The 9029-nt window shown below is 46.6% G+C and overlaps 1 protein-coding gene across 1 annotated transcript in view; it reads right to left on the minus strand.

The window, feature by feature from the left end:
- Nucleotides 1–7072, minus strand: part of PLCD1 (phospholipase C delta 1) — a 52005-nt gene extending 44933 nt beyond the window's left edge. The window contains exon 1 of the mRNA XM_017828677.1: nt 6650–7072. Coding sequence (XP_017684166.1) covers nt 6650–6683 — 34 coding nt within the window. The 5' untranslated portion in view covers nt 6684–7072. The remainder of the gene's footprint in view (nt 1–6649) is intronic.
- Between the last annotated feature and the right edge of the window lie 1957 nt (nt 7073–9029).

The raw sequence follows: 9029 nt of genomic DNA on the forward strand, positions 1-9029 counted from the left end.
ATGCCTAAGAAGCTTGACATCAAACCACATGTCACTGTTCCTGCTGCAAACCTAATCAAAGGCTCTCCCATCACCAGCCCCTCATCATATTCAGTTCAGGTTTTAGAAACATTATCTCTGTTTCTGGTATCTGTCCTTCCAGTCATCTTCCCCTTCTTTCTCTGGAGTCTGAAGGAAGCCCTACCAACCCCCACGGAGAAGCACAGGGGACTGGGTTATTTGACCAGCACAAGGACAGGGTCAGAATCATTAATCGCTGCCATACACCACATGTAAGAAACTCTCTGAGGACAAGGCAGGGCATTGCATGGCCTTGAGCAACAATATATCTAATAAAGCTTTATTTACACACAGCCACTGCAAATCACAGACAGTGAATGGAAATAAAGGCCATTTCTGGAGGGGGCATTGCTGAACTTGTTAGCCAGGCAGGCAGTGGGTGTTTGAGGAAACACCTCCAGCCTTTCTGGGCCCCCTGCACATGCAGGGTTTAGGTGTCAAAGCCATAACCTTCACAGCACTCCCTGGGAGCTTTGGTTTTGCCCTGGTGAGGAGGTGGGCACCATTATGCAGTGGCTAGATGATATTTATTAGCTATCAGTCTCTGAGCAATTCCCATATTTCACATTTTACTGGAGAGGACTGATCTAATTAACGGAGTAGGGAAGACCCTCCCGTAATTGCCTTAGCAAAACAATTTGCTTCTACACACCAACTGTTCTGTCCAGCAGCAGAGTCCCAGAGGGATTGATCTGGGAGCACACAGAGCCCTTGTGCTTCATTTTCTCATTAATTTTTAATAGCAGTGCCAGTGACAGCCCTGCTCAAAGCTTTCCAGGCCCTCGGAGAACATTTTACTGCACTTATCCCTGAAGTTTGCTCACACACAAAGCACAGGGTCAGCATTCAATGGGTTTAGATACCTCTCCAGAACAGCAACGCACGAGTTTCGCTGTCGTGAAGGCTTCGGAGGTATAAGACGGTTTGAATCAGTTTGTTTTTAAAATGAAGACGAGATCATTGGGCCAGAAATTCCCTGCTTTGGGAAACAACAGAGCTGGACGTATTGCGGTCTTGAGGTCATTTAAAGACAATGTCACGTCTCACAGCAGAAGCCTGAAGGGTGACCCTGGGTTCCATGGCATTGTGTGCAGATGTTACATGATGCTGCCGTCACGCTTCGGTGGTGGAGGAAGTGATTCCTGCAGATGGCTCATAGAAAAATTCTCCAAGCCTTATTCACTGCAGGTAACACCTGAGTGGGTCATGCAATTTTACCCATATGACCAATCCCACCTAAATAAGTGGCACTGGTCACATGAGTGAAGTTATTCATGTGGCTGTGCCCAGGATGGGGGCTGTGCTGATCATCCTATCAATTCCAGCTGGATTACTCCCAGAGCAAACAGAAATTGATGTGAATGAGGATGTCAGAACAGGATCCCAAAGTTAAAGTGCTTGAATATCCAGGAAACAGGCACTTGAGATAGAGTGGCTGTAGAGTCTGGTAGGAAATGGGCTACGTGAAAACACTGTAATGCACAGGCTGCTCTTCAGATGATTTTCCAAAATGAATTAATCTCCATCACATCCTTACACAAAGGAGCTCAGGAAGCACTATTACCACTTCTCAGAGAAAGGAGCAGGATGTTTTTTCATTTCTTTGGGGATGGACCTGTTCTCCCATCACCATCATGTTTGGGCAACACCAAAAGTGGTGCAACACTAATTCTGATCATAGTCTCTTTATGCCACACTGACACAAACAATGTGACAAAGCTCAGCTGCTGATTTGCCCAGACTTGAGATAATTTAGGACTGGAATGAAAATACCTGTGCTGGTGATGACCTCACCACTTCCCCATCACATCATGCACATGATGCAAATTATTATGACTCGTAATACCTATGGCAGCTACATAACAAACAGCAAATGTCATGCCAAGGGGAGATTTTCCCACTAAAGAGGCCAAAGGTTGTGCCTTCCTCTGTAGTTGTTACCCAGAAGAAAAATTTGGGTCTGTTTAACATAACGCTGTTCTTCCCTGCAGAAGAACATGACAGCAAGGTTCCTTCCATGTCTTCAAGGTCTCATCTGCCCTGCCTTTCTTCACTTCATCCATGCCCTCCCACATCCCACCCATAGAAACCTTCCTTTTCCTTCCTTCCTTGTTACTCCCAGAACACCACTCACTGCTCTCAGCTCTATTCTCCTTGTCACACCTCACCATCTCCAAAGACCAGGCCTTGCTGCTGGCCCAGCTTCTCACCTCCAACAAAAAATGCCAGGGGCTCCTCTACACCACCACTCCCCCTCTTGCTCCCTGTGGGGAAGTGGGGATCGTAGAGCAGGTGCTGGGACCAGACTCATCGGTGCATCCCTGGCCAAAGGCGATGCTGTGCTTGTTGTCAGTGGGTGCATCTCCAGTGCATGTGGTATGTACCAAGTTCCACCTTGTGGTGACACTGAGAATGGGCTTCTTCACCAGCAAACCTCCTCTCCCTTTCACTGGCTTTTCTTGCCCACTCCCATCCCAGGGTGCTTGAGAGGTCCTGCTGAGCTGGGGCAGAAACTGTGTATATGAAACCTTAAAACTTCATATAGGAGTTCTCCCGAGTCTCATATGTTGTCCTCCAAGTCACAGCCTGGAGACTCCCTCCACTGGCACACTGGAGCTGTGTGATGGGCAGGTTTCTGGTGCACTGAGATCAGTGCTTTCACCCTGCACAATATTTCTCACCCCACTTTCTCTCTGTATCCTTTGTCCATCTCACCTTGTCTGCAAGGTCTCTGGGAGGAGAATGGCCCCTTCTCCAGCTCTGATGAGTCCATGCAGCCCATCTTCCCCCAAAACAGGCTGACTATATCCAGACTGCCCTCTGGGAAGGACTGCAGGCCCATCACCCAGATCATGCCATGTTGGATCAAAACCATGCTGGGGAATGTGCTGGAAGTTAAACAGTGCAGAGCCCTGGCCCTGGTTTGTATAAGCAAAGCCAGGCTGCCTGCCCAGACATTTCACAGAAAGCTCAAATCATGACCTTTATTTGTGAATATCTTCATATATCTTCCTGCCAGTCAGGTCACTCACAGGGAGCTTGGATCAGTGCATGGAACAGGCTGTGACCCATCAAAAGCTACTGCCCTGCACTCTTGATGAAATCCAGGTAAAACACCCAATTAAAGTTCATCGTACTCAGGACCCCAAAACCTGACCGAAGGTTTGGTTTGGTCCTTCCACTGGTCCCTCCCTCCATCAGGGTACACACAGAGATTTTGGCTGCAGAGTGAGAGACACTAAAACAAACACTGGCTTGCAGTAAATTACAGCTTTTCCAGTAGCTGGTGTGTAAAGAAAGTAATTGAAAAGAAGGACATCAACTTGATGGATAGGACCAGGACCAACAGGGAGGAGCACTCATGCAGTTTAGTTGCCTGACTCCCAAGTCATGTTTCTGAGCACTTGCTGATGAAGATGTTCTCTTCATAAACCCAAAGTCAGTTGTAGGTGGGTCCCAGCTTCATTTTTTTTTAAGGTCATTTAACAGTTTTTCACAATATTTTCTTCAGGAGATGAAATTTCTTCTACAGGCGAAATGCAAGTCATTCTCAACATTCTGTAGCAGGGCAAAATTCATGCAATAATTAAATTGCACAACTGAATTATGCAAAACTAGGGGAAAAAATATTTTTTTCCTAAGTGATTTATCTGGAATTTCTCTAACTCTAGCCAAAAACACCTCATGAGATTTGTTGTGTGGTACTTCAATACAGGGCTTTAAAAGGTACCATGTGAGGGGCAGACCGAGATGTGAGAATTTCCCTCCACACAATGTCCAGACTGGCCTATTTAAGGTATGGAGGTATCTCAGGTTAGAAGAACCTGTGGAAAAATCTTCTCTACCCGCATAAAGAAAAAGAGAAACCTCTTTGTTTGACCAAGGTCTGCAGCCTTCTGTTCTGGTGGGCTTGGTTGATAAGGTCTGAGACCCTCCACCCATGGGAGGGACCTCAGAGACAAGACTGGGGGTCAGTCTCACAGTATTCAGATACCTACAGTGCACTGAACAAGGGGCCAGGAGAAGACAGGGCACAATTCACCTGTCTAGATCCCTATAAGCCTAAAATTTCTACCACACCTCTATGTCTAGCCAGCTGAATCCCACACTGGGTGATCAAATCACCAAATATTCATCTGCAGCTTTCCTTCAAAAATACCTGTTCAAATATTTTGATCTTCCTCTAAAGAAAACTGTACTTTGGTCCCAAATCATCAACAGCTTTGGCTCCCAGAGCTGCTTATCCAGGCAGCTGAGTTTCCAGATCTTGCACAAACCATCTCTTTCCCACACACCTCTCCGTCTTGCTTTTCCCTGTGGTTGGTTCTATCCTTTCATCTCTGCTACCTGCAGCAGTTTTCCAAGTGCCTGTATTTCCTTCTCCCTCCTCTTTCACTTCCTCATTAAAATCCATTTTCCCCCAAGCATCTTCTTTCCCCGACTCAGCTGCTTTTGGGCCTGATGTCAGGGCTTTACACACTGACAACAAACTCAGGAACTGTGGGTTTTGTTTTACTAAAAGACATTGCTCAGACTGAAAATTTAGCCGGTTTTGTGTCAAAATAAAAAAGACAAAATTAATTTCACTTGTCTTGTCTGTAAAAGAGACAAGTTGCCCGGGTAATGTACTGAGAAGTGTCAGTATCCCAAATCCTCCTGCAGTGCTAGGAACACTATGGCTCATAAAACTCCCACATAGAGCATCAGGCACAACCTGGATCAAAGGGGTGTGCTGGGAGCATTTTGTTGGTAGGAAAGGAGATCAAAGTCACCAGCTGCTCCAGAGCAGATCCCAGCTGATCCCAAGTCACATTATCTCCACCCATGGTGGTTGAAGCCCAGAAGGAGCCTCCTCAGAGCTCCCAGCTCAGAAGGGCAGGTGGAGATGATTCATTTGGAAATTTCAATATAGACATTAATCCTGAGGACTTGCTGACAGAATAACACAAGGAAACAGCCTGTTTTGTAGGATTTTACTAACCCTTCCCTGCTGATTCTCACCCTGGGCTGTGGCTGAGGGCATTCCCATCCTGGGACTGTGGCATTCCCTACACAATATACACAGTGTCTTGTGTGAAACAGTCAGTGTATAAGAATAAGGCATAGTACAAATTAGCTATTCTATAATCTGTGCAAGCACAAGGGCTCCCAGTTCAGAAACAGACCAACTTCATGAGGCAAGAGAAAGGTTATTAATAGCCCACATTAATTCTGACATGGTAAATACAGCTGTTGTTGTTTCTGTGTTGGGGGGGAAAAAAGAGAGAAACTGAGAGAAAGAATCTGAGTTTCAACATGCATCCAGGGACAAAACATGTCTACAACCCACAGCATCAGAAATTTCTTACAAACTACATAGCACAAGCCTGATCCTGCTAACAAATCCACATGTGAGCAACTTCTCTTGTCTAAGTGGTCTGGCATTTGGAGTGACTTTGGCACTTGTGTGTCTGTGTTACGTGTCAAGGAATTTCAGTAAATACTTTTTGAAATTCTTGCCTCTTTCAACATTTGTGTATTTTTCTGCTTGAGACAAGAAAATAGATTAAGAGCCACTGAATTCTCCTCGGTCCCTAACCCCAGAAGACTAAATAATATTCTCTGAAAAATAACCCACAGGCCAGAATGGGAAATATTTTAATAGTTCCAGATGTGTTTCTTAGCTTTCTTTCCCCAGTGGCTGTATAATGAATGAGATACCTACAAAAAGTATAACATTAACCTCTGGTTCACCTTCCTGTTGGATTTCTAGCATCTGTGAGAATCAGAGGGAAGATTTCTTGAGCCTGCGGGAATCCTTTCACAATTCTCCTGGTAACACTAAATTGATTATGTTTATGTGCAATCACTTATAGCTCTGTTAGTTTATTTTTGTTTATAGCTCAACTGTAGTAAGAAAGCACCTATCTCATGAAATAAAAATAGGTACTCCAGGCTTTTCCCATTTCTGTGGGATCACAATAGCCCATTTCAATCTGTAGCTACCAGCTATCACAGCCCTGAGTTTTTTCTGCTCATTAGAGTAAGTAAAACACAATGAAGGGGTAACAAAGCAATACATAAAGTCAGATGAGGGAATAAGGGGGGATATTTCATTGCCCTGTCCATCAGACAAGCCTCCCAGACCTGGTATGATTGAATCTTCTTAAATCTCATTTGCTGGAAGGGCAGAGAGGATTTCTTCTTCTTTTTTTAGAAACATTACTTATTTTGTACTTAATATTTACAGAGTCTCGGGGACAGACCCAGAGCCGAGGTCTTTATCCAGGCTCTGTTTTCTTCACCAGAGCCCACAAAGTTTACTGAGCAGAGCACCCATCCCGCTCTGTTTCACCAGAAAGGGGAGGAGATTTGGATCCACTTTTCTGAACTTGCAGACACTTACCCTGCCAAGACACCCTTCCTACCAACAGAGCTCACCCTATTAACAGAGAAAAATCTGTCATCTCTCTCTAACAGCGAGGAAATGCTGCATTACTTCCAAATGAGAGAATGGGGAGGCGAAGGACGGGGGAGAAGAGAGGAGGAAAAATAAAGCTCTTGGACATGATAAGAGAGCTGAAACGCAAGAACGTTTCCCCAGACTTACTGTTGCAAGCAAGGAATGTGCCATTCGATTCCATGGCTGCAGAACAAGCCGACGGGCAGCAGCAGGAAGGGCTCCGGCGAACAGCTGTGCCCAGAAGTCAGCGCTGGTGGAAGCCAGAGCTGCGAGGCTCCCGCCGCTCCCCGCTCCAGTGATCCCCAACGTCAGCTCCCTTCGGAGAGGCCTGCTCCTTCCCCTTGGCTGGAATTGCGTCTTCGCTATGACTCCTCATTTATTTCTCTCCCGCATCCGCACGCCGCTGCCTTGCCCGGCGCACCGACTGCGGCCAAGCGCCCGAGCCCCAGCGCTGGCCCTGGCTCCTCCCTGCTCCATCTGGCGTCTTCACCGCTGGCCCAGCCTCCTGCTGCTGCTGCTACTGCTGCTGAACCCTCACAACGATGCTTCTTTGCTTCTTTTCCTGCCGCTGCCACATTTTCCTTCTCTGCTCCTTCCTGGCGCGGCTTCCAGAAGAGTGCTGCGAGTCCATCCTTGGTGGTCCCCAAGTCAAGGAAAGGGACTTAAGCAGATGCCACAGACCAGAGTTTAGGGCTAAAGAGCTTTTAGGTGCTGGTGGGGGTATAATTCTTTTCACAAGGGAAAAAAAACAGGTCAGAACTTGCCAGTGTGGAAATAGAAGCTGTGACCACAAACGCTCACAGAGGAATGAGCTCAGGGCAGAAGAAAAGTTATGAGACAGTGAGACAGAACAACTATAGAGTTTTACTGGAGTTTTCACTGTCCTGAGGCTTTTACTGAGTGGAACTGATTTCTTCCACTCTGTCCCCTCCTTCTGAGTTAGATATTTCCAAAGGGTAGAAAGATACTGCTTGCAAACAGGGAAAGAAAAGGAATCCAGTGTGGGAAAATAAAGTTTCCCTCTACTTGAATGTTTTTAGTTATTGTTTTGTTGTTGTTTATTTACATTTCTGGCTATTTAGGTTTTCCTGATGCAAACACTTGATGAAGTTGTTGGCAGATTCAGATCCCTCACTCCTCAGCAGTTGTAAAACCGGCAGCTCCGCTGACAGAAAAGTCCTTCCCTGATGGTGACAGATCTGGGAAACATGTGATGAAAAATACTTTTGGACTAGGACAGTTTGTCCCTCCCTGCCAGGAATTGGACTGCTCCTCTGAGAGCCCAGACCTTGCTCTCGGAGAGTTTTACAGTCCACAAATATAAGGCTGCTGCCACCACCCAAGGAAAACTGCCCTAATATAGCAAAACTCCTTGTGTTAGTGCAAAACTAACAAAACCAAGCAAGTGAAGGAAAAAAGGTACAGAGATTTCACCCCATGACTCTTCTAAAGTCCATTTTACCCCATGGCCACTAGCATGGGGGAGGGGTTCATCTCCCACTAGACACTTCCCAAAGGATCCAGAAAGGAGCATTCCTTTTTCAAACCCACAGACATTGACTGGAATGGGGCAAACTGTTTGGCAGCAAGGTCAGCTGCTGGCAGGCAGGATGGCAGCTGGAAGCACCCAAGAGATTCCTGGTACAGGCTTAAAAGCCTCGAGTCAGGGGGATTTTGGGAGGACACCTCCACAGCTTGTCACCCTTTCAGCTGATGGGGAAGAGTACTGGAGGGAGTGTACAGGAAGGCTGGTGGATGAGCCAGCCAGACTGGAAACTCCAGTAAAGCTGAGGTGATGAGGACATGATGGCTTTCACAAAGGAGAAAAAGAAGGGAAGGGCAGTTTGAAAGTGGTGATGGAAAACAGCATTATAGTAACTCCTTCACTCTTCTCTGTATTGCACCAGTCCTATGAGGAGAGGCTGAGGGAGCTGGGTTGTTCAGCCTGGAGAAGAGCAGGCTCAGGAGAGATCTCATCACCCTCTACAACTCCCTGACAGGAGGGTGTAGCCAGGTGGGGGTTGGTCTCTTCTCTCAGGCAGCTATCAGTAAGATGAGAGGGCAGTCTTAAGCTCTGCCAGGGGAGGTTTAGGTTGGATATTAGGAAGAAATTTTTTACAGAGAAGGTGATCAGACATTGGAATGGGCTGCCCAGGAAGGTGGTGGATTCACCATCCCTGGAGGTTTTTAAGATGAGACTGGATGTGGCATCAGTGCCATGGTCTGGTAGCCACAGTGGGGTTGGATCAAGGATTGGACCTGATGATCTCAGAGGTCTTTTCCAACCCATTTGATTCTATGATTCTATGATCTCATCCTCAGATTGCCTGACACAAGCCCCTCCATTGGAGATGGACTGACCAGTGTCCCCATGCCCTCTGTGGCAAAGAGGGGAGTCTAAGAGAGCTACATTAGTCCCCAAAATTATTCAGACCATATTGTGGATAGAACCCCTTCACAGCAGTGTAGGGCATGACAGTGCCAGGACGTGACCATCACTCTGCTGTGAACACCACTGTGATTGCAC

This window comes from Lepidothrix coronata, unplaced genomic scaffold (genome assembly GCF_001604755.1).
Source record: "Lepidothrix coronata isolate B3197 unplaced genomic scaffold, Lepidothrix_coronata-1.0 Scaffold151, whole genome shotgun sequence".
Taxonomy (NCBI): Eukaryota; Metazoa; Chordata; class Aves; order Passeriformes; family Pipridae; genus Lepidothrix; species Lepidothrix coronata.